This window comes from Plectrocnemia conspersa, unplaced genomic scaffold (genome assembly GCF_051122295.1).
Source record: "Plectrocnemia conspersa isolate PC_06_02 unplaced genomic scaffold, ASM5112229v1 ptg000007l, whole genome shotgun sequence".
Lineage (NCBI taxonomy): Eukaryota > Metazoa > Arthropoda > Insecta > Trichoptera > Polycentropodidae > Plectrocnemia > Plectrocnemia conspersa.
Window position 1 is genome coordinate 3,592,466 of NW_028277171.1, and position 27,028 is coordinate 3,619,493.

General features: G+C 30.6%; 2 protein-coding genes across 4 annotated transcripts; one reads left to right on the plus strand and one right to left on the minus strand.

Moving 5' to 3' along the window:
• Positions 1-13,056: 13,056 nt before the first annotated feature.
• On the plus strand, positions 13,057-22,617 carry Cog1 (conserved oligomeric Golgi complex subunit 1). 2 transcript variants are annotated; one of them, XM_088188654.1, is made up of 14 exons: positions 13,057-13,223; positions 13,316-13,483; positions 14,068-14,213; positions 14,765-14,919; positions 14,987-15,221; positions 15,284-15,416; positions 15,477-15,649; positions 15,720-16,025; positions 16,114-16,387; positions 16,453-16,813; positions 19,099-19,539; positions 19,599-19,799; positions 20,196-20,222; positions 22,334-22,617. In XM_088188654.1, the coding sequence occupies exons 1-13, from the start codon at positions 13,087-13,089 to the stop codon at positions 20,217-20,219; spliced, it is 2,754 nt and encodes a 917-aa protein (XP_088044780.1). In that variant the 5' UTR covers positions 13,057-13,086; the 3' UTR covers positions 20,220-20,222; positions 22,334-22,617. The 2 variants fall into 2 exon arrangements, with proteins under 2 accessions (XP_088044780.1, XP_088044779.1); XM_088188653.1 differs by lacking the exon at positions 20,196-20,222.
• On the minus strand, positions 22,517-26,794 carry LOC148233681 (uncharacterized). 2 transcript variants are annotated; one of them, XM_088188655.1, is made up of 4 exons: positions 26,681-26,783; positions 23,909-24,167; positions 23,776-23,832; positions 22,517-22,941 (listed from the first exon to the last, which is right to left on the minus strand). In XM_088188655.1, the coding sequence occupies exons 1-4, from the start codon at positions 26,690-26,692 to the stop codon at positions 22,667-22,669; spliced, it is 603 nt and encodes a 200-aa protein (XP_088044781.1). In that variant the 5' UTR covers positions 26,693-26,783; the 3' UTR covers positions 22,517-22,666. The 2 variants fall into 2 exon arrangements, with proteins under 2 accessions (XP_088044781.1, XP_088044782.1); XM_088188656.1 differs by lacking the exon at positions 23,776-23,832 and having other exon boundaries at positions 26,681-26,794.
• Between the last annotated feature and the right edge of the window lie 234 nt (positions 26,795-27,028).

Genomic DNA, 27,028 nt, shown 5'->3' on the forward strand with positions numbered 1-27,028 from the left:
ATCTGACATTTTAGTCTGGGAATAGGTGACATCTTTAAAATTAATTTTAAATTATTGGGTGTATTATAATTTATAATCAATAGATGTCACTTTGCAATTGTGCATATTTTATAAATAAAAAATCAAGTATGCTGCCGTGGCTTGAACTTGTTGCACCTGGATTAGCAATCTATAACTTATGGACTACGCTATTCACACATTTGTAAATTAAAATGGTGAGAATTTTTAATCGATTTATTTAAATAAAGCTATTTTATTTCAAACATACTAATGTGCACCATAATTTAAAGAAAACGTGAATAAATTTTATTTGTAAATAAAATTTATGACAATGGTCAAAAAACCGAGAAAATAAAATATCATTCTATTCCATTGTTAGATGTAAAGATTAGCTATTAAGCTAAATAAATTAATAAAATAAAATAAATAAATAAATTTATTTAATTAAATATTTTTATACTTATAATTTATACAATTGATAAAATTTATAGCCTTAACTGTAGTAAACTTAAAAAAAATACAGAACTTCAAAATATATATTGTAGTCATAAGCTTGTGATATAATATTATTTACGATTTAATAAATAATTAAACAATGCAACAGAAGATTTTTCGACCTACTTATTTCATCGTATATTTCATCTTATTTCATCGTATATCGTAAGATATATTCGTCATTTCAGGTATTATAATGAAGCTTTGAATATGCAACGAGGTTCAAGAAAAAAAATATTTTTCTGGAGAAAAAATTTTTTTTTGAGTAAAATGCAAAATCATAATTTTTTTGTATATAATTATAATAATTTTCGAGAATTTTCATATTAATTTTTTTGTTAAAAAATCCATTTATACGAATATTTTTTTAAAGGTTGATAGCAGTTGCAAATTCAAAAACATTTAGTGGTTAAAATCTGCTATATTAAAGCTGTATTCAGCGCAGGTAGTTAAAAATTTAGGCCCTAAAATTTACGACAGCACGATTTTGAACCACTAAACAATTTATACAAAATTATATATTATATTATTTTATAGAAAAAAATCAGCAACTAACTACAAATACTAAAAACATTAGTAAGTAATTCATTAAATATCCTTAAGTTTCAAAGATGATTAAAAAATAATCAAATTATAAATTACGATATCAAGAAGAGTATCCAAAAAATTAAACCAATCCAAATCAACAGTGCATAGACACATTAAGATTAAGAAGAAAGACTTGGACACAACGTGTATGGGTTCCTGATGAATTGAACTTGAATCTAAGTTGCCTTTTCTCGATCTTTTCATATTTTTCGGTAATTCTTGAGAATTCTCGAAAAAAATTGAATACATATATAATTTCTCGGGAAATTAGAAATACTAATATAAATGTTGATTACTGGGTCTAAGTTTAAAAGAGAATAATGTTTTAGACCGATTAGAAAATCAAGAACAATTCACAGAAAACAAGATATTTATGTGTCTTATAAATGAAGTTAGATGTTTGTATATCTTCAATGTACATCCTTAATAAATAAATAATTTAAGACGGTGGTGATTTTATGTTCCGGTGGGGTGCTTCAATTTTATTTATCGTTGGAAAATGGAGAAATTTAGTAGAAAAATAACGAAATAAAAGCAAAGTTATTGCGGCATTAAAGGAATTTTAAGTGCGCAGGGGTTGAACGATTACATTATGAAGAGGAAAACGTGGGAGTGTAAGATATGGAAGGAAAAAACAGAAGTAATTCCTGTTTTATCCCCGCATAGGATTGTGTCGATACACACAGATTCGTAACATGTTTTTTTTTATATTCAAAACTCGGAGGGTAATCGTCATGGGGGCATTTGAGAAGGCATTAGGCCCTCTTTATGGAGTTTATGATCCATTTCACATAGAATGTACCTTATATGATGATATATTGATACTGACGATCGAAATTTTTTTTTTAAATGGAGTGATATAAATATGGATGTTAGGTGTGTGTAATAATAAGAACTTATAAAATATTATAGTAAATATAAAAAAAATTATTCAGTTGACAACACACTCGTTTTTGATGCTTTTGTATGCGTTTTAACTTCCTGCACAGTTTGTCATAATTTAGATGTCATTCTGACAACTACTTTAAGCAATTGAAAATACGTTTTGAATGTTTAGATATTCATAGAATTTTTCACAACAATGGAAGATAGATCTCGTGACCAAAAAATTGCGTTACATATTTTTCTTCTTTTAATAGCTCTTTTCCTGTTAAGGATTGTGTTCATCCTGATACGTTTCAACCTCGTGCAGAATGTTCCTCCACGGAGTGATTTGGCTATTTAAGTTTTTTGTCAAAACAGCGCATTGTGGGTCTTCTTCTGTCTTTTATTCCTTCACATTTGTATGTCATGCCGTTCAGGATATACTTAACATACAACACCAATACCTTTAGTACTTTTAGCCATTGCATTATAAAACAAACTGCGTTTATTTTAGCTGCAACGTAATACTTCTTCGGCCTCAAAGCATAAAAGTTATTGTGTATCTTAAATGTACGTCGAACTTCAGTAGTAATAATAACATGTCCTGTTATTTTAAGTTATTAATTATATTATTTTGTTGACGACAGTCATAAAACATAGTTATACGCTTGAAGAAAAGCTGTGATAAATCACGGTATCTAATTATTTATTTTACATATACATATAATTTTTTGCCACAATCTCGACTCACCCGCAATTGTGAAAAACTTATAGTCATGAATCAAATTGGACACGCTTATCGATTTTCTTCAAGCATTTTTTTTGTGTTGTTGAACAATGAAAAAATATAAGCGGATATTAAATTTTCATAGGGCGTTCCCAAACTGCGAAAAAATGCTAAATTCCCAACGGTCGGCTCCATTCATCCTTCGGCATGACGCTGGTCATCCGTCCAGGATATTGTCGAATAATTCATGCGACTCTTCCAACGATCGTTTCCCTTCCAAGATTTGCGTCCCTTTTTCGCATTTAAAGTCCCGCGGTAAGGGCTTGAGTTTTCCTCCGGATAGTTTGGGGTTGACTCGGGCATTATTAAAATGTATTTTATATAAGGGCACAGTTTTATGACGCACTTTGATTCACGGTCCAACTATTTCCTGCCGGCCACCACTTTTATTATATCGGTGCGTATTTTGGTATGAGATATGACATAGCTGCGAGATGCCTTTTAAAATATGATCATAAGAGTAACAATGCGAAGCCAAACTATTATTTACAAGGACTAACTCAACACATGCAATTTCCAATGCAACACAGAAATATTTGGTTAGAGTAACTCGTAGAGTATATATATATAATTGGATCAATTGCGTCATATAATGTCTATTTTGTGTAACTTTTACATTTTTAATACATGTACAAACTATACCTTCACACTCGATGTTTCAATGAGCGCTACAAATTAAATCAAAAGTTCCATACGTAGTTCGCAGAAGGGTAAATATAATGAGATGTCATAAACGTGGGACGAGACACACTAAACGCACAACAATGAGAACATGTGGTCCCCTTTCCCGAAATCTAATGGTGAAATTATTATTCAATACTTTAGATTGCTGGCGGCGATATTGAGTCATATAATTTTATTATTCCATTCACACAGATAATAGAATAAATAGGATTTGGTTATAGGTATCTATAATATTATATTATGAATATGTGTGTATAGTGTATGTATTATTTAACACCATCATAACGCATGTGTGTAAGTGATAAATAAATAAACATTGAGTACTTCATTTTAAATATTATATTGAAATCACTGGGGTAGAAAGATAAAATTGCGGATATAAACGAATACTGTTTAACTGCAAATAGTAAATAGCAAATTGTAAATAGTAAATATAGTGGCAAATATTATGTTTATAAATAAACTCAAATGCTACAAAAATATTTAAAAAGCTTCTAAGAAGTTAATGATTTTATTTATCTAAAAGCTCTTCTGTCTAAATATAAAAATTGTAAAAAGATAAACTGTAAACCTATTGAAATAACTAAATCTATGCTAAATAAATCTAAAAAAAACCTATATGAATATTAGTAAAACAAAACAATTTTTGGCAAGGACTCCAAAAATTATTATGAAATTTCATTACCTATCTGGCAACTCGATTTACTTTATATTTTCATGGAATACATTTTCTTGAGTGTAACAATCAAACATCACTTAAAAAATTCACTCTCCCGCATCATAAGATTCCCTATCGAGCTCGACGGTTTACCGTTACATTCTAATTAGAATCCACTACTATTTGCCTCTCAGCCATACACCGTGGGGGTGTTACCCTGCGCTTCTAAAGAAATATTTACCATTTTATTTTTATTATATAATAATGCTCTTTTCTTATGATAAATATAAATATTTTATTGCTTTTGGAATCAAAAATAGTAGGAATACATTTAATAATGACTATGATAATTATATTTATTTAAAATATCGTTGAGATTCCGCACAAAATTAAAAAAAATCAGATACATAAGTAGTAAAATTATAAAATGAAGTTAGTGGTATTGTAGGTTAATCAAATTTATTCATTTAACAATCCAGAACTGACGCCGATCCCATAGAAATAAAAGTGGGAGTGGTGTCGCATGCAACGAAGAAAGAGATAAAGCATGCTCTTTCGTGTAACGGTACTTGGTCCAGATGACATGGGAATCTTATGAAGCTATCGGTATGTGCCATTTTTTTCTTAATTAATTAATGAGTTACACATGAACTGACTTTCGTTGCAATCTTTGAACAACAAAAAAAATCGTTGCAATGAAAAATTAAATTTTAAACTTTTCTGGGGGATGTAAATATCATGTTGAATGCTTAGTCTGGTAAAGACGTATATTTATACTTTTAGTACAAACTTAAGGTCATTGCACAATAAACATAAAGCTTTGTCATTTAATTTTATATCAAAATAATTCACACCCCATGCTTTAAAACCACGACATTTTAAGCCTACTAGTCTCTTATTTTCTGAATTTTACAGTGACGTGATGAATATCTATGGGTAATAAAATGATAATAAAATATTGACACTATATATTTGCGTAACGTAAAAATCTGGGTGTACAAGATACAGATCACAATAAAAATTAAAGGGTACAGACTGAGATGCGATCGCCAGATCCTTCAAATAGGAAGGTGCATATGATTAACTAGATTGTCTTTTGCAAAGTATGAAGATGGGGACCCCAATGTGCATGATATGGAATAGGAAATTTCATATTTCTAGAGCCTTAATGCCGACTATTAGATCTTAAAAATTACAAAAAAATTAAGGTTGAATACCTCTTCCACCTTATTAAAACAGGTAATACAATACAATAAGTAAAGGAGCTTTTTATACATCGTAAAGATGTATCAGATACACCACGAGAAAAATAAAAATATAATTATAATTATGTATACATATATTAGATTGTTGCGTGAAATAGAAAGTCGCATAAAAACAAAGAGGTAGTAATCCATACAAAGCAGAGCCAGGATAAGTGCCAGGATAAGTCCCTATAATACCAACATACTGCTTCTTTGACATTCCTGATATATGTACCTAATTACGCTTATAGCCATTAATGCATACCTAACTGCTCTATAATAGTAATATATATATATAAAAAATCTTTTTAGCCAAACTTATCTTTTAAATTAAATCTAAAGACCCCAAATATAAAATCTTTTCAAGCGAATCTCCTAAAATCAACGACCATATCCCTCCATAATTTTGTTGTATTTTTAGACAAATTTTTGCTAGGTATAATTTATGACAATAATATGAAAATCGAATATGGTGGTACTCTATGCGTAATGCATAAAACAGGGTTGGCAGAAAAATAATTTAAAAAAAATCGAATACAGTATTCAAATCCTAAAAGAACACTATAAAGTTAGTCTTTAATTGATTACATACAAGTCATAGTTAAAAAAGTATAAATTTAAAAATAATTAGTATATAATTTATTGCTATTGTATAAAAAGACTCAAATAAAAATAAATATATTTTTATATGCAACCCTCTGTGGAAAGTGCACAGGGGAGTATTTCCGGAACGTTCTTTTTTTAATGACGCGTGTAAGGACAAAATGCGGTTCCATTGTAAAGTCGCATCCAAAAGTTTCCCTTTCGATTATGCCCTCTAAGGGCCTGCGCGTAAGGGTCATGCGAAACCAGACGCGTTTCGTCGCCCACATTATTTTAATAATTGAAATTCATGGGGGTGATTACGCTTTTTTATGCGCGGAATAACGGGACGCTTTTTTTAAACGACATATTTTTTACCCCCGATATAAAATGATCAATCTCAGCACAAAGAACCCCCATGACCGACGTAGAGAATAATTTCGTAATGTCACTATGTAATGATGTAAATCACGGGTGTTTTGTTATTTTAAAGGTCGATTCTTAATATTAATTTACTTAGATATCCGTAGAAAAAATAACATGATAATTAGCTAATAATAAATCATGTAAAATTATTATAAACTATAATGACATAATAAAGTAACATTCAATAACTAATTAAAATTATATATTTAATTTAATTTACTATTTAAATATCACACTTTCTATCTGGAGCCGGTTTTTACTAATTAAAAATTTGAGTCTGCTGCCGAGGCCCGAGCTCGTAGCCTCCGGATTACTCGTCTAGACCTTACAGAATACGCTATTCCGACCTATAATGAAACCATTTATTATACATAGTATCAAATAAACTGAGAATTGAATAATAATTACATATTTTTATTGCTTGTCAACATACATATAAAAAATATATTATTGCTAAAAATAATACATATGTTAAAGTGAATGTGAATTACCAGAAAAATATATTTTAACTAGCGATTCAGCGAATTCATATCAGAGTATATTTTTTACATATTTCTACTAGTAAAAATTTAATTTAACTGATAGGTGCTAGTGAAATTATAAGCTGCACTAACCTATGAGCATTTATTTTATAAATATAATCTACAAATAAGCCAAATATTTTTTTAATTATTTTTTCCATCACTCTCAATTTAAATTTGGTACAAAAATATTTTTATTTTTGAATTCGAAAAAATCATGCATTTAAGGGTTAAAATCGTGACATTTTTACCCTACATAAAACTAATTTTTCACGAACTTGTGAAATGTTGCGAACGTTAAGCATGGAAAGGACTATTTCTGCCTAAATTTTACAACTGAAACTTATTTGTGAGCATCTGCTTCCGCATGAAACAATCAAAGGAAATGGTCTTACTAAGTATTCTTTACTATTGTTAAACGCTCATTTGAGAACATAAATATATCATGTTTGTGAAGTTTATGGTCAGTTTTTGTATTTACTCTTTGTAGTAATGGAATAAATATTTTTACTCGACTTTTCTCAATTTATTTTTATTTTAATCTTATGAAAAATTTTAATTTTTACATTTATATATGTTTATCTAATTAAAATGATATAAATAATTAATATCTTCCAGATCGGAAAATTCAGATTGTCACCGCAGAGTTATAGATCTTAAAGCTTTCAAAGCTACTTACAGATGTATAAGATGCGAAGATGGAAAGAGCGAGTAGAAGATATTGATAGCGTGTGCGTAAGTCGAAAGGCAAGACGTGATTAGAGGTGCGCCGTGTCGATGGGAGGGGTCACGGGGTCAGGGCGTCGGGGCTCCAGGGCGTCGGCGTCCCGGAGTCCTATTGGACGAGGTTCACCTTTGACCCCACCCACCGACGTCGAGTGGCTGGCCGTGTCACTCGGAGCTGAGAAGTATAGAAACGAGAAAAACCCGATGAAAGAGTCGGAAAATCTCGGATTTTTGTGATATGAGAAATGTGATGTTTAGATAAAGATGGATATATAACATGGTACATAATCTATATAACATAGCTCGACCTTAGACTTTGAATATAAAATAAGAACCTTCTAAGAATAAAATATGATAATTTACAGAATTGAGTGGTAATTGGGGATGTCGTTAAAAAAGGCAAGATTTGCTCCCAAAATGCCTACTAGAATAATATTAATATACTTGTGTCAAATTTCCTTTGCTTATATTCAATTTTTCATTATTTTATCATATACAGAAATATATATCAGTTTCAGAACACTTGAAAAGACCTTTCAAATGATTTGGTGCACAATGCCAAGTAACAAACTTCCATAGAATACGATTTTCGAATCATAGTGCGCAAATACAATAGAACCCAACAAGATTTTTTCATTAGACGGTTACAAATATCCTGTTTTTAGCATGAATTATTGCGATATACTATAAAATTAAGAACTAAAATAATCGTTGGACTAACCTCGATTTTAAATGTACCTTTAAAACCAGAAAACAGCCGTACCTTCTTAATTCATTTTATTAGAAATATTACTTCTTTCAGACACATTATTTCTAACTTAACTAGAACTACCACTTGGCTTCTGACTTCGAAAGAAACAATTATCAGATCTGATCCAATTAAGCAGTCATCTGAAACTCAAGACCCGATCTTTGAATGTTATTGGCAAAATAAGCGATTAAACAATTTATGGACTTAAGCCTAGAATTTGTCATTTCTCCTATTATAATTGTTTTATAAGCTTTATGTAAATTTAATAAAATGAACCAAGAGAATATTGTTTCGAAACCATAATTATTACAAATCAAATGTATCATACGTACTAAGTATATGTTACATGTTCACGTTTAAAACGTACATGGTTCAATAAAATCTAACGTATATGTGCATTAAATCAGAAGCAATGATAATGTTAATGTATATTAAAAGGTAAAGCTCACTTTTCGGCCTCGGAGTCCGTCAACGGGAACACAAAATTTAAAGATTTCATTACGAAGATTGTTTCATGATTGTTTATCTAGTTGAATAAATGTTTTAATTTAATCCTCAACTTATTATGTATATATTTAATTTTCATAGTTATAACACACCTGGTTAATTTGCAATCTGATTATTTATATTCAGTCAAATCGAACAACACACATGACGAATTATTGAAAATTATTGTCGCGTAGCAAAATTTTATTGTTAAATAATAATTATTTAAAACTGTTGTCACGGTAATGTCAGCCATCTTGTTTTATATTTGAATGCTTATTTTTCATTGGTCGAAACAACAGAATGCATTACCAGCGCCTCGGAAAGCAATGAAGCAAATTCAATTTTTATTTTTATTATTATAATTAAATATATTTCTTTTGTTTACGTGTATTATTATATACACCGTTCATACAAAATGATACGATTTACAGAGTAGAAAATTGAATGGAAAATATTTCATCAAAAATCACCAGATAAATATTTAAGAATATTCTGGAATATTAAGTTGATTTACTAGTGCTTAAGCACAAAAAGTTTCCATAAAGTACTGTATTTTCTACTCATAGTCCATCTTTAATTTTAAAGGGCATGGGAACATAAAGGGATGTTATTCTGTATAAACTTTTCTATATAAAGACTGTAAAGTCAAATAATCTCTAAACCAAACTTCTTCTTGATGTTTACTTAATATTAACATACTTTAAGATGAATTTAAACATTGTGTGTTCTTAGAGACATTTCTGTAAATAAATGATTAAAATAATAAAAAAATGTTTGCATTAAATAATTTAAGCATGACCATTGTGTATATAAGTTATGATAGGTTTGTACAGCTTAAAGTTGTATTATTTTTAAATACATGGTTGATTATCGGTTAAAGTAACTACTCGTTGATTTTTTAGCATTTATGCTATTTTTTTATAATTTTAACATTTCGCCCACGTGACACCCGCACGGATCGTTCGCCTTAACCCATTAAGAATACGATTGAATTTATGATCCCCGAGGTTATAAACGCGAATCACCACTACCTACCATCATGGAAAAGCATTAGCGTCGAAACCTGGTTCAACCCTTTTAATTTGGCGTTTCGGAAAATATTAAACGGAGCGAGAGCACTCAGTCTCTCGGCCTCAGCCTCAGACATTCCGCGAATCTGTTTCCTCGTAATTGCTGCGCGCGTCTCTCGACGACGCCAAATGGATGTTTGATGACACTAAACGACATCTGCGATCTTCCACTCGGCTTAGCGACTACTTCGACATTTTTCAACAGCCCCGCGGGGCTAAATCATCTCTTTACGGTGGTGGCGAATGTCGCTTTGCATGTACTGCATACATATACTTGGGAAACCTCAAACTGTGCGGTTGAATCCTAAGAAGAATTACAGAAAAAAATTCGATCAGTCATCTATAAATTGTTTCCTTCTTATCCTTATTTTTTTTCGATGCAACATTTGTAAAATAAATGGACTATTCTCAAAAATAGTTTAGGTGCTCGCACTACTTTGAAAATTAACCCATTCAACGCCAAGCCCATTTGCGAGCCGCCTGTTATTTCACTTCATTCAATTTCGAAAATACGGATACCAAATCTTTGATGTAAATTAACGGGTTTTAATTACCGAGAAAAAACCCGTTAATACCGGTATTAACGGGTTTTTTCTCGGTAATACCGTTTTGAAAATATTACTACCCAGTATTATTGCAATCTCTATTTGCGATAGATACTTATAATCTTTTTAATTTATGGCGGCTACTTTTACTTAATCTGCAAAAAGTGTTTCTCACGGTGGTGTCACATTTTAACAAAGAAGTTATTTTGTACCTCAGACGTTTAAAATCGTATTGGTATATCACATATTTATGAAAAACGGTTTAATTTATGAACCCAATTACGGTGGTTAATGGAATCCTTAACCAGCTTGAAATCAGTTATATTGCTACTTATTTCACAATTAAATTAAAAATGTTCTTTTGACATATTTTTATTGTCGTATCAATATCAATTAGTGGACTTAAAGACGAAACATAAATTAAAAGCACTTGATTATTTCTGAGCTATCAGATAAAATCAAGAATATAGAATTTACACTTAGCCCCAGAACAACTATATGTTTAATGCAAGTGTATTAATACCTGGAGAAAATCAAATGAAAATGTAAAAGTATATACTTTGAGAGCAACTGGCTGAGGTGTCATTTTCCCAGTTGCTGTAAACACTCGACACGACAAGTGAAACATCCATTTAACACTCCAAATGGAGAGCATGTCGCCATTACAATTGAAGTGTAAGCATCGTCATCATCAACTTTATATATCTAGGTGCATGTTAAAGTTTTTTGTGACATATACGAATCATCCATGCACCCTTGCCACTATCGATTAGTTCACTCTACGCGTCACGCCGTTAAAAATCAAATTAAAATCGATATGCAAATAGTGCATAACCCCCCATTGGCAGACAATAGAGGGTTATTGTCGCTTTGAGCCCCGCTACAAATAAAATGTGGGGACGGCTAATTTTCGGTATGATGTGATTTGAAAATTTCAATTGCCACTCAAACCACATGGCTATAAAATAAATTATTAGTCCTTTCTGATTTGGGCATCTAGTTTTAAAATATGTGAATTGGTTTCGTATTGGTAGAATACTGAAAAATTGTTTTGGGTTATATGTTCTGCATCTAACTTAATTATATATTGGTGAATATGGTAGTTATTATTAAACTTTGTCTAACACTGCCTTCAGATCTTGAATTTAGTATTAGGAAGTTAAAGACGGGACATTCTTCTGAATCTTATTTGGCTTCCGGTTTTAGATTTGATTAAGGATTGTGAAGTCAGTCTGACTGCTACTCTAAAACGTATTTTTGCTCTACTTCTCAAAGTGTCATCATTTCCTGATCTTTGGAAATGCACACAAGATACTACTATTCATGTCAAAAATGCGTGTCATTAAATGAAATACTATGAATTTTAACAAATTGAAAATCTTAAAAAAACGACTACTAAATGACCAATTTTTGTCACCTCTCCTCCCGTGAAAAAAGTTGACATGACGTCCCTGATTGGCAAGTAATTCCAACTTTGAGTTACGGAACTGCACTAGTCGACCCACATATGGCACTGCCATCCAGCTCATCATTACACTGGATTCGCACATTAACATATTTAATGTCAGCTTTGAGGAGCTGGTCCGATTTGAATAATTTAATTTTAATGTTTTACGATTATTCCCTTTTTTCATATATACTTTGTATTCTTTCTGATCAACATTACGCATTGCTAACTTGTTAAGTCACGATAGTTTTAATTTAATTTTAATACATAAATAAATATCTACTTCATGTTATGCAATTAACAAATCTTTTAATATATTTTAAATCTTTAAATTACTGGATTATTACAGTGTAGCTATAGACATCTGTTGAAATTTATCAGTACTAATATAATTGGTAAACAAGTTTATATGCTAATTTATAACAATATACAAACTATTAAAAAATATTTTATTTTATACAGTAAAAGTCTTTATTAACATACAAATCATCTTATTTAATATGTAATACTAACGTAGATAAAATATTTCATTCTAATTAAAATAGTACTTCAAGATGCCAAGAGATGTCTATAGTTAGAGATAAAATATTCTTTACACTTTTTATATAAATAAAAAAAATCGCCTTTTAAAAGTTAACTACAAGAGTTTAGAAATATGTATTGCACGATTTAAATTTTTTACCAAACATTTTTTGCTATAATTTACCTCCATTTAAATTGTTAATATTATTTTTTAACTAAATAGCGTAAAATAATGAAAATCTAATAGATAGATAACAGCTGGTGCTGCCTCATACACCTTTTAATTTAATATTCCAATATATAACATGTAAACTATAACTGAATAGAATATTACTGAAGCGTCTCAATCACCATTCTTGCAATAAGCCATAGAAAAAAAATGGCTGGCGTTCAATTTGTTAAAGCAATTTGTAAGATTTATTGTATATTAAATAATATGAAATAATTAAATTAGCTGTCATCATTACATTTTTGTTCGACTTTACCCCACTTTACGTATAATTTATAGATTATATGTGTTTTATATATAAAAAATATATATTATTACTTTTTATTTATTATTAACAGTGTTTATAATTCACTTAATCGTGATTATTGAATTTAAGAAACCCTAAAAAGTTGGTTTATAATATGGGCGTTGTGGCCAAAAATTGCGCTGTCAGTGCATGAAACGTCACCGGTGACAAAATGCCGGAAAGTAATTTGCTAAATATTAATCCAGATGTGTTATTTCAACAACATTCCATATCTGAAATTGGAGATATACAAAAAAAGCTTCTTCATGAAATCGAAAGAAAGAAAGAGGAGATCAGAATTATGGTTGGGTATGTCTCTCAATTTTACAATTTTTTATTTATCAATTTTTACATAATATAATAAACTAACGTTGATTATGAATATCCATATTAAATTTTAGCGAAAGATATAGAGATTTCATCGAAGCTGCCGATACTATTGCCGATATGAAAGTTACGTCCGGAAACTGCATAAAAAACATTGAAGATATGACTGTCACTTGTAAAAGCATTCACAATTCACATCTAATTGGTTTTAAAAATGAAATAACGCCTAATCTGCACGAACGGTATATTTTTGTTTATTTATTACATATAAAGTGTTAGATGCTAAATCGCCTACTTACAAAAAATGAACTCTTTAGATTTGAATGTCATTTTAAATAACTTGGTTATATACAAATTTTATAAAAATGCATTCATAAATATAAGTTAAAATATTTGTAATTTCCCATAATACGTTTGATGATAGGAAACGCTTTTGCAATATTGAATACTTAAAACTGTCTTTCACTTTCAAATGATGCTATGAAACCTTTCAAATTTGCTCATCATTTGCATTAAAAGTATAGCAATAAGCCATTAAATTTTGATTACGCAACCAGATTAAAAGTCAGAAAAATCAAATAAGGCATTGCTGCCTTAAGCGTCTTGTTTAGTTATTCTTTGAATATCTAAAAAGAAAAAGTAAGGAGTTATATATTAAATCTTTGCCTCTTTGTTGGACTAAATTGCATATGTGGCAGTCATATTTAGCTTTCTTAACTAGCTTTTGATTAATATTCAGAATGCAAATTTTTATAGGTTAAAAACTATTGATCTAAGCCGTTCATATGTCCAGTAAACATATTTTTAGTTAATTTACTTATTCTAGACCGGTTGTAAATAAAAGCGTGCATGGGATAGCAGTACAAATCAAAGTATTAATGAGTATTCCTGAACAAATATGGAGCAGCGTCGATAAAGAGGATTTTTTAAATGCCACACAGTTATATCTGTTTTCTAGGCATATTTATACAGGTAAATATATCCACAATTTGTAGATGAAAAGATGATAGTCCAATTGCGAAGAATGCTGGTCGTCTCAAGTGACCAAGACGGGCTTTAGTTCGGCTTCGAAATTCTTATGGTTCTGGAGCTAGTTTTTTTCTACCCATTCCATGGGACTCTTGACTAATCATGCTTTGATTTAGTTTTGGCCTAATACGTTAAACATGAATCCATCTCTGGATACAGTATATATGCACATACATATATTTATAATATAAGGTCGAGTGTCTTGGACTACATATTTCATTGGTTCTTCATATTTTCTCCTAAAAATCTTTTAATTTTGTGTTTCAAGCCGATATATGTGGCCATATTATGAACAAAAAACATATAAAAATCAATGTTAATATAGTTTAAAAAAAAATAATAAAATTCATTTGCGATTAACTTCATGAGCTATACACAGAACTTGGTGATTTATAGATACAACTTTTTATTTAAAATTTTAAATACTGAACAAAAAAGTCGTGCTTAAAATAATGACAAATAAGAACTTATATATTGTAAATATCAAATTTTAGGGTTACAATTGGAAATTGGTGGCAAAAGTTCCGACAAAACAGTTTTCAATTTAATGCCTGTGGTACATAGGCAATGGAGTATGTTGAGCAATTTTAACGAGTCTTTGATAAATGCTTGTCAAAAGAAACTTGGTAATCCTGATATAAAGGCTGAGGTAATTTTAAAAATCATTTTTTTAAATATTTGCGATACATTAAAAAATTGTTCTCGTATTTAAATAGGTAGCAGCTTCTTGCTTGGCCAGTTTACATTTACTTGGTAAAAATAAAAATATGATGGAATACATGAACACATTTATAACATTACACAGTACAAACAGTTTATCAACGACACTAAACAAAAATATTGAAAACAGCTTAACTCAAGGAAACATCAAAGATGATATTAAAGAAAGAGTAACTATTTGTGTACAAGTTATTATGAAGACTTTGGAATTACTTTACAGCTGTTTCGTTGGTATGAATCCCTTCTAATAAACATTCTTTAAAAATATGGAATTAATCTTATTTTTTTTATAGAAAATAACGATGGCCTGATTCTACAATATTTATCAAATTTGTACAAAAAAGATTCTCCTCCTTTGATCTCGCTAGTCGAATTTCACGATTCTATTGGTTTAAAACTTTTGCCAAAAGTCATCTCTGAATATAGGTAAGTTTATTTATTACATTATTGATGATTGAATTTTAAATATTATTAATTAAATATCAGATTGTCGCCTTTGACACCATTACAACCAATCACAAAAGCTGAATTGTCTCATTGCGTTTCCAATTGGATGAAATGGGTTCAAAAGTTTACGGCCGAGCGAGTCGAATCACTGCTGAATTATATGAATAATGCAAAATCACTTCATTTAATCAGAGAGAGTGCAATGTCCATAGGTAATTTAAAATATAATTTATGCTCACTATCGTGGAATATTTTATTAATAATTTATTGTAAATTCCATAGAGACTCCTTCAAACTGGACTGAAATTTGCGTAGCTCTTTCTATCGAGCACCAAGACTCAGATGTTTGGTCTTCTCATTTTCAACCGTTAGTAACCAAGAGACTCAAGGATATAATATCGTCCCGTTGGTCTGAGATTGAAAAAGATTTGTATAATAATATCCACGCCTTATTAAAAAATGTTACTAAGCCGAATTCTAAAGAAGTCGAAGTCAATCTCAATTGGTTCGTTTGGAACGATTTGATAGCACAGTCTTACGTTAGCTCAGATGATGATATAATTAGTTCCGTTAACGCTTTAATGAAAGGTATGTTTTGATTTTGTTTATAATTATTAAATTGTAATATATTTTTGGTTCTTATTATTTTACATTTCATTTATGAATGTTTTTATAGGATTATCTATGCAAGATAGAGGATTCACGCCAAATCTTGAAAAAGTGTGCGAGAAACTAGACGAAAACCTTCATAACCTATTGGAAGATTTAAAGATATATTTATATCAATCTAGAAAGAATTCCACATCAAATTATTCATTGTTGGAAGACGATTTCAAAGTGATTATGCCGGAAAAGAAGACATTTAAAGACTATTCGTTGAATAAAAAGTATTTAGACAGATTAGAAATCGAGAATCATCTTAGGAGTTGCTCCACAGAGCACATTAATAGGTAGTTAAATACTAAACATTTCATATTCTCTTTTGTTGTAAATTTATAGTTATTTTTAATTTTAGGATCATTGATTATATACACAAAGAATGCGTAAAGAAGCCTGCCTCTGAAGATCACGCTTCAGATGTATATTTTAAAACGGCATCGATCCTCACGTCTCGTTTCTTACAAGCCGTGCCTTTGCTAGTTCCCAATTTGCGCAACTGTTTTATACCCGTGCAGCATCAGTCGGCTTACGAAGATTATCAAACGTCCGATCCGAGCGTCGTCGCTTCATGGGAAGCAATTTGTAAAACTCTAACAGAAAATTGTATCACCTGTTGGATGTACTGGATTGAAGATGCTGAAAAAAGAATTGATTTGCTATTGAATAGTTTGCCGCAAGAGTTTACGTTTGCAGCAAACATTGAGTATTTGCTTGTTGTAAGTGTTTTATATATTATTAGGTATATGTATACAAATGATAAATATCAAAAGTGCAATTTCTCAGGACCAAAATTCTCCCAAAATAGAAACGCAGGACTCAAAATTTCTTTTAATAAGCTAAACACTTCCTACTTTCTTAGAAAGCCGTGTAAATATGGTTCTAAAACAAGTCGTTATCTCATTGGGCGTAGTGACGTTTGCCATAAATTTTAAAATAAATAATTATTAGCTGCTTTTGTATTGTTGTACTTCTTAAAAATAGACAATAATCATAATATTGTATTTTATAAAAACATAATACAGGCGGCCCTCGACTTTCGCACATAATTGGTTCCTGAAAATGTGTGCGAATGTTGAATGTTCGAAAGTAGAGAAAAGTAAAAAAAAATTGAAATTGTGTATATTTTAAAATATTTATTTATCAAGTAAATATAATATGTTTAAGAGGCGTTTAAGAGACATGTTTAAGTGGGGTTTGCAGGTGTTTCCTTTGAAAGGTTATTAAGAGTTAACTGTTTTCCACTGTTCTTTTTCTTTTCTTCATATAGTATTTTATAACATGCTATGTCTTTATTGATCGCCCTACGTACTTGAGATATGCGTTCTCCTTTGGATCACAATCTTCCATAATATTTAAAAAATTGTCAAGATGCGTGAAGGCTTCATTAATATTTTTCATTGTTAAAGAGTTTTCCAAAATAAACCTGTCTCATCTACATTAAATATTTGGCTAGAGGAATATTCTCCATCTTCAATAATTTTGGATAATTAGGAAATAAATTCTTTTGCAGCATCTTTATCCGCATCAGCTGATTATCCAGTAAATTTAATATTATGAAAAGAATACCACATTTTAAAATTGTAAAACCAACCGTTACTTGCTTGAAAACCCGTGTTAATTTTTTTTTTACTATCCTTCCAATCTTTGTGCAAACTAAGAGCTTTTGCTTGAATAATTGAAATATTCAGAGGTACATCTTTTTGATGTTGGTCATCGATCCATGATGACAAAGATTTTTCCATTTCATCCATGTTTTTTTTGCCGTGTTTTTTTGGAAACATATATCTTTAAGATTGTGGAAATATATCTTTAATTTCCACAATTTTGAACGTATTCCTTAATTATATTTTTATTTTGCAAAATTGAACATATCATAGACCTGTTTGTATCATACGAACGTCTGATTGAAGCAAAAGATTCACCGTTATTAGAACGTCTAATAATTTCCATCTTTGTCTCGAATCGTGTGAAGTTTATGAGTCCTTGTTTTCTTTTTGTTCGTATCAACGCTGATGTTTTTCCGTTTCTCACTCATGTTTATAATTTAAAAAAAAAATATTTGAAAAAGATGTGCGAAATAGCGAGTTGTGCGAAAGTCGAACGTTCGAAAGTCGAGGGCCGCCTGTACAGTGAAATCTCAGTATAGCGAAGCTCACGAGACCGAAGAAAAAATTTCGTTTTACTGAAAATTCGTTATATTGAATGTGAGGAAGATGATATATGTTTAATTTATTTTTAATAACCATATTAGTACAGCATCAAAATAACCTCTTACAAGATTGACAGATCGTTTTTGCCCAATTTTAAGGATACTGTGATGAACACAATAAAATTTGTTAAAAAAATGGTTTATAAAAATAGTATGAGGGTCGGCGAAACACTTTGAATATCGCTTGTGAACACATCCAGCACACGCCAAGTCAAGGACGAACTGAATTCGGAGAAATATTGTGTCAAGTTGTAACGTCATTTTTAAATTCGGATTAAAATATTTCGTAAAAATATAAAGTTTTCGATATATTAAAATACTTTGTTAACTATATTTTATATAGTTAACAAAGTATTTTTTTATAGTTATTTTTTTCAACAAAATACATAATAAAAACGGTGAACGGACATTTGCTCTCGGGACAATTGCTCTCAGGACATTTGCTCTCAGGACAGTTGCTCTCGCTGACACTTGCTCTCAGGACAATTGCTTTCACGGTAATTGCACTCAGGAACTATTACTCTCGCTGACAATTGCACTCAGAGACTATTGCTCTCACGGACAGTCGCTCTCGTGTATTTTTAATTTGCTGCGTGTAGTCCTGTTTTTTATAAATTTATTTGATTTTGAATTATTTTTATTCACTAACAAATTTGGCGCTTTTTCCATCGTTCGTCTGAGGCATGTGCCTCTGACGCTGTTCATAATAAATATCATCTTGTCAGTGTATTTACTACTGTATTTATTGGTATATTTTTGAATACACATATTTAATTTTACATTTATTTTTAGCAATGGGATGCAATAACGATAGAAGAAAAAGACGACCAAGACCAACCGGTGACGTCCACCATAAAGATTCCGTCCGGTCCATCAGTAAAAATGCAACAATTTCTTTACTCGGCCAGCTGCATAATGGATGAAGTCATTCCTCACACATTACCTAAAAAAATACATATTAGCTTCATAGAACTGGTGGCCGATAAAGTTTTAAAGCACTTTTTGAAGGTGATCAAAAATAAGAACGATGAAATCAACCAGAAATGCGCTTTGCAATTGTTGACTGACGTTCGGCACACCACTTTGCTTCTGGTAACTCGAGAAAATAAGAAATCATTAGCAGACAGTCACGAAATATGCGATCTTCTTAGAGAAAAGATCGATCCATTTGACTATGACGTGTTTTATCCTCGTCTGCAAATAAACGTGAAGAGATCAGTCCAGCGCGTCCAGGTAATATATTAGTAACTCTTGTGTGTTATCCAGATTTTTATATTTGACGACGGTTTTAGACATTGCTGGGATGCTTGATACCAAATTACGATCAGTTGACTTCAATCATTGGAAATAAACCATTGGCTTCTGGTGGAACTGCAGATAGAGATCCCAATGCGTTTATTCTCTCGGCACAAGGAAATACGTCTAACACGTGGTTCTCCTTGCTTCCTGTTACTGCACCTTTGCCGTCAAATAAAAAACAGACTGAAAAACCGGTATGTATTTAGTTTATAAAACTGATTTTTGATTTGTAGACTTCACGGCAAGTGATTGACATTATTACTATTTTGGGAAATTTCGGCATTTGCAAATTGACCTTAACATTTTCATAAATTATAGCACTGCTTTTTTATGTAGATTTTTTAAGAAATACTACCTAATTGAGATTAGTCCTGTCTTCTTTTTTTAATTGCATCTTATTAAAAAATATAATTATTGCAACATTATCAAGGTTTGATTTTGACATTTGATGTCAAAATTGAAAAGATTTCATATAAATATAATCTTGCTGTGAGGTCTATAGTAAATTGATTGAATAGTTTGACTTTATATTTTCACCCACATAATATTATATAAAGGATATAATTTGTGATACCTGATAATGTTTTCAGGAATATGATTTCAATTTATTTTAATCAGTAAGGTATTTGTTTGTAAGTTTGTTATGTTACAATAATAACTTTTGATTTGGTTACTAATACTACATACAAGGGATGTTTATAAAGGCTTATGAATTGCAAAGTTGTGTTAATTATGAAGTTATTGATGATACAGTTAACTCACAACGAGCATAGTTTTCTTCTCATTGATAAAAGGTATCAAGATCTCCCAAGTTTTTTTGTATCATTGAATCGCCTGATTTTAAATAAGAAAATATTGCTACTGAGCATAAAATACTAATGGACTTGTTACAATTCGGGAGATATCTAATGAAGTGGTTTCATGAGATTCTGCATGACTCGGAAGTAAATCAAGCTTCTGCTCGTTGAGTGCCTTAACCATTTAATTTATTATGTGAATATTAATTTTGACTTACTCGTGCTACAAATGGCACATTTCAAACATTTTTGAAATATTATGATTAATCACAACTGATGAAATCTGTAAATTCTACTTCATATGGTGGCGACTGGTTAATGTTTATTTATTTAAAATACATGTGCAGGGCATAAAATAAATTATATACAACAATAATGCTATTGATCAATCAAGTATTATTCGTTATGGTTTGGAGCATTCTTATGAAGTATGAATACTTTGGATGGTGCTGATTAAATCGACACTGGTCTATAATTGTTATCCTTTTTATGTATGAAAGAATTTTATTTTATTCAATTATGAAAGCCCAAAAGAGATTTTGATAAGTAAATGATAATGAAGGTGGCACACTTGATTCTTACTTCAGCAAAATAATACACGACAACATATCGCTCATATAATTACGAAGCTTTGCCTCTTATGCGATGATAATTACTACACCATTATCTTTATTTGGTTAATTTAGCGCCTAGTGATTACTATTTATTTGGAGAAATAAAAAAACACTTGAGCAGGAATTTTCAGTATCATAAAGTTTATGTATCATTAGAAACTTAAGAGTTCTTATAGGAAATTAAATTGAAAATGTAGTATGGATCAATTTTGCAAAAATAAAGAACTTTATAAACATCTCTTATATACATCGGGTTTTCCCATAAGTCTTTGTGTTTTTTTTCTTACATTTGCAAAAATGTAATACTTATTATAAATTAATGATAATTTCGCTTTTCTTTCGGTGCTTGTTAACAGTATTCGTATCAATGCTGCTATTTAGTGACGGGATATTTTTTGTTTCGATATTTTGAACTCTAAATCAATAATGGCAGGGAAGATAATAATCTTAGTTAAGCTATATTATGCTTTATGAGTTTCATAATGCGACAATAGCAGTTAAAAACTTATGTAATGCAATGGGCAGAGATGCCATTACATTTAGAAAGTGTTAAATGTGGTTCTAAAAATTCGTTCCTGGAATTTTGATATTGAATATCTACGTAAGGGCGGGTGGTCTTATCCATAGAGGTTGTTAATGAGGAATTAGGGCTGCTATCAAAGAAGGTCCGAGATTAACCATACAGAAGCTAGCACAAAATCTTAATGCATCGCCTATATCAGTTCACAGACATTTAAAAGTTAATTTTCAGAATATGCTAATCTCATAAATTGTTTGAGGAACAGACACATAGTGTGCTTAGCTAATTCATTTAAAAGTGACTCGGACCGTAAAAAGATCTTCCTTTATGAATTAAAGAAGGGTAATTTTACACCAAGACAGCGCTCGCCCTCATGTATCCAAGAAGACAAAAGAAAAAATTAATGGATTTTCTTGGGAACTCCCTTCTCACCGTATTCTTCAAACATTGCTGCAAACGACTGAAACAGTTTTAGGTGGAAAAAAATATTTTATAAAAACGGATATAAAAAACGACATTAAAGAATTTATTGGTTTTAAAAATACATTATTTTTCGAATCAAATATAAAAAAATGCATGTGGAGAATAACTCTAGAGAAAGATGAAGAATATATAATTTAGTAAAACAATTACACGTTTTAAGACTTAACTCAATTAACCCGCACCTTAAAAAAAAGGCAAAATTGGGACAGCCTGATAGCATGTTTTTGGTTTGCTTTTGAAAAAGTTAGATTAGGACAGTACAACAAGTTGCACAACATTTATTATTGTCATTTATAATTTTTAAATTCTTTCAGCGAAAGAAGCAAATTCAAACATTGAGTCCAGTGAATCCGAAAATTTCTAATCAGGATAATGTCACATTAAATGCTGGTGGAACTTCAAACATAATGAGATCTAGTGCTGCTGCGTTCTTTGGATCGATGACTTCCGATTGGTTCGGAAATTCAACTTCGTAACACAATAGTAACTAAAAAATCTTTTATTTTATAAATAATTTATTTTTCAATATACAGTCGAAAACATGATTTAAACATTTGATTTGTAAACGCTATTAAATAAATAATTTTATTTTCACTCTGTTTTAACTCTATTATCACACTTGAAAGTCTTTGATACGATTGTATAGTCTAATGTTCTTTGGTTGCTGCCGCAGATCTAGTTGCCGATTTTCCGCCGGCACTTCTTCCGTATGCTCCGAAGTTGTCATAATCGTAATCGTCATAACCGTCATAGCCTCCGCCGTAACCTCCGCCATAACCTCCTCCGTAACCTCCGCCGTATCCTCCCCCATAGCCTCCGCCGTTTCCTCCGTATCCCCCATATCCTCCATAGCCTCCGTTTCCAGGTCTGTAACCGGGCTTTCCGTAGGGACGTTTATATCCACCGTATCCGGGTCTAAAACCTACAGTAAAAATAAATATAAAGTTAAAAATTGCTTCTTATTTTATAAATGAAATGCAATGTTACAATTTAGTTGTGCTTTGGTTAAAATTCAAACACCAGTTCTTATGTTGCTTATAGATTCAACGAAAATTCATTATATGAAAGACAAATCTCAATAGAACCAGATATCTTTTAAATATAAAATCTTAAATCCATTGGTAACATGTTAAAAATTTTGATATAAAATGTCTTACACATATTAATAGGTAATGTGTGTTATAAAATTACCTTTAATTAAATACTGTAAATGGATATTAGCCACAACAAATACCAAGTGTACAAAATTATTATATGTGAAATTGGATATGTTAGATATAAAATCTTATGTGTCACACACATTGCAATGTGAAATTTAGTTCATTATATCATGAGCTTTATGTATTAAATAAAAAAGTGTTAGATGTTGCATTTATGGTCCTGTGTAATGATTCGGTTGTAGCCTCCATTCCATTATTAAAATCTATGTTATTTTCTTGATCTGCCCTAACTGTAAATTCCACATATCAGATTTTTATACTAGCACAATAAATTATAAATGTAATAACATGTTAGAAGTCATCGATACCTAAATTATTGTGTTCGTAATTCACGGAAAACATTTTACCTGGACGGTAATAACCACCATAGTATCCCCGTGGATAGTAACCGTGTCCTGTAAAATGTAACAGTAGCGTGTAACTTTTGAGTACTAATTTACTTTCACTAATTTAATCGTCCTACTGATTAGTTGTTAAAATTCCACGGTTGCTAACTTATGTTTATGTTATGTTTGATTTCATTCAAAACACAATACCTGGTCGGTAATAACCGTCATAGTGTCCGTATCCACCGGGTGGATAGTAACCATATCCTGTAAAATTGAATAGTAACCATTGTGGGTGATGGTGTAATTTCACTCGTTTTATGCTATTTGATTGAAACATTACCTCCATGTCCACCACCATATCCTCCGTATCCGCCTCCGTATCCTCCATATCCGCCTCCGTATCCGCCTCCATATCCGCCACCGTATCCTCCTCCTCCTCCTCCTAAACCGCCGTATCCACCATATCCTCCACCGAAAGGCTTAAGTCCGAAGCCTCCGAAACTTCTTGATTCTGGAGCGTTACTACGGCCCTGGACTACATCACTCGCTTTGTCGTCTACTGCGAAGACTACAGCCACGCAGAAGAACAGCAATAACACCTGAAATTAATTTATTAGTTCTCATCTGACTTTTGGTTGGATTTAACGTTGTTCTGAACCACTTAATAAGAACTAAATCCTTGAGTTGACTAATTCTAAACTCGTCACACGAAAAGATTATGTTATAAAATTATTTTATAATTATACTTAGATCTGAAATTGAGAGAATGCGTAAAATGCAAAAATCTTAAATTAAACATTAATATGTAATTAAGTGAGTACATTTGTCATTAAAAGTTTCAATTAGTAATTATTTATTGTGTGATATATAAATCCCACAAAATTGATAGTCTTAATTTCTTTGCATACATTTATTTATTTCAATCACTAACTATTAATTTAGTAGTGACACATCAGATTAAAATTAAAGTCTAAACCAGTGACAACTATTTTATTAAATATAAAATTTTATAAAGTTTAAGTAAAAAAATCGATATTATTGTCTTTGTAAATTAGTTTATAGACGACATTTTTCAGTCTTGTCGGTTATAACCAATCATCAGTTCAGTAATGTTTTTTAAATATTTAATAATAATAAATCTGGTTAAGAGTAAAAATCACTACTGTTGATAAAGATCCAAGGATACTATAACTGTACTTGGGTGATAAAATCTGTAAATATATGAATGTGGCTTGGAAAAGAAGGTGTATGCAATTGTACACCTGTCAAAAAAACATTATTGACCGAAAAAATTAGTCTAACACGCATAAAATGGGCTAATCGACACAACAGCTGGACTATTTTGGATTAAGAAAGAGTGGCGCTCTCTGATGAGAGTAAAATAAATGTATACTAGTCATATGAAAGACACTACGTTCGTTGTCAAGGTGATGAAATATCTCCAGGTAACTGTGCGAAATCCAGAATGGAAAATTATATGGGTGTGCCGCCTATATTCCGGAATGGAAGCTATTCACCCATTGACGAAGTAGTAAAGGCGGTGGATGTTTTTTTATCTTCAATGATAAAGTAAGTGGGTTCAAATTTGGACTTCAACTCCTGTTATTTGATGAAAATTGTCAGTAATATTTTTTTTAATAAATATAATAATACAGAAGAGACGAGAATAAAAAAAAAAAAGTAATACTTTAATACTTTTAAATAAAAAAAGATATGGAAATATTTTTTTCGACTGGCCATGAAAATGTCCCTAATTAAACGATAGAATATCTTTGAGCCATAATTAAGATAAAAAAATGATCGCACAACTCAACGAGCAAACAAAAACTCAAAAGAGTTTGCCACGACGAATTAGACCATGACCTCGTTTAATATTTTAATAATTCTACTTTTTTTTCGTATTTTAGCAGTAGAAAAGGCTATATAAGGGGTGCAACAAAATAATATTCACTAAATTGTATTGTTTTATCATTAATTTTTATAATTAATTTTATTTCTTATGACATTTTAAGAGTTTAAAAAAAGGATAAATTATTGAAAAATGTAACATTTCTTTGGGTATATACGAAATATGATGATTCACAATAGAAGTTGATGCGTTTTTGCACTCTACTGTACATATAATGACACATTAAAAATACATAAATAATAAAAATTATGAATAAATAAGATCATTGCGACCATTAACTGTTTTTAATTAATTTTATTGAAAGTTGCATTGCCCTTTTTATATTAACTAAGTTAACTCATTGGTTTCCACACAATAATATGCCTTTTAGTCAACGAAATTATTTTTTTAATATATAGCTTTAGGCACTTACATTTGTATTTAACGCGTATAGTGATTTAAAGCTTACATATCTTTACTAATTATTTTATTAGTATTTTGCTCATACATATGTATTTATATGTACATATGTTTTTTTTTTAATTTTATAAGTCATATTGAGAGTAAAATTATAAATCATAACATACTGTGTATTTTTATAAAAAAAAAACATTATTATTATGACGTGTCGTAATCGATTGATTAATAGCTATTGGCTTTATGTGCTCTCCTTTGATTTTTCAACTGGTACAATGCATAAAAGATATTGTGCCTGTGCTTAAAATGGATTATGCTTGATTATGATTCATAGTACTTATTATATTAGTATCGAGATTTAAATTTTATATTATAATTTTGAAGTATTGAAGTAAACGTAAAATTTTCAGTACTACCTCCACAAAAAAATGTCCTTTAACAAATGTTCGAATCAAATTATTGAATATTTAATCAATTGATAAGTACTATTTATATAATATGTTGATAAATGTAAACACAGCAATAAAATAAAAAAATAGTTTTTAGTGCCTTCTAATAGCGAAAAATGAATAATGATCTATTTCAATTTCTGTTTTAAATCAATAGTTTTTCATAGTTTTAAAACGATAATCAAAAGTGTTGTAAACTAAATAGTGTGATATTAATAATTACAAATAATTCAATAATTAAGAAAATGTGTGTATTTATTATATAATCGATCATTCTAGTGCTAACAAATCTATTTAATATTCGCCTGTCCTCAAAAAGTGGATCATTTCGCAACGCGCACTTTTTCGCACTACGTACCAGTCGGTTCATTTTTGCGGGGGCTATGCGGATCACCTTAGCACTGTTTCAACCAAACTTTATAATCACCGAATATCCACACTCTCACTTTGTCCGATGCTGGCGGACGAATGTACCGAAACTACCAACGTCGGTTCTTTTATATACCGCCTTCCTTTCCTGGGTATTGCCTGCCATTTGCATAGGTTGCCTTCTCGAGGTCCCTAAGTCTTGGTTGGTATTCAGCGACGCGTGAAAATTTACACGACCATCGTAGAATCATTGTTTTTTGACAAACACACACACAAGAAATCGAGTACGATTTTGCCGAGGAATAGGACCTTGCTTGAAGCAGCTGGTCGTCCTGGT

Coding starts and splice junctions, on each gene's coding strand:
- Cog1 (XM_088188653.1), top strand. CDS start 13,087: ATGCCGGAAAGTAATTTGCTAAATATTAATCCAGATGTGTTATTTCAA. Junction 15,417..15,476: donor AAAGTCATCTCTGAATATAG/GTAAGTTTATTT, acceptor ATTAAATATCAG/ATTGTCGCCTTTGACACCAT. Junction 15,650..15,719: donor AGAGAGTGCAATGTCCATAG/GTAATTTAAAAT, acceptor TAAATTCCATAG/AGACTCCTTCAAACTGGACT.
- LOC148233681 (XM_088188655.1), bottom strand. Junction 23,833..23,908: donor ATATGGTGGTGGACATGGAG/GTAATGTTTCAA, acceptor TCAATTTTACAG/GATATGGTTACTATCCACCC. Junction 22,942..23,775: donor TGACGGTTATTACCGACCAG/GTATTGTGTTTT, acceptor TTTTTACTGTAG/GTTTTAGACCCGGATACGGT.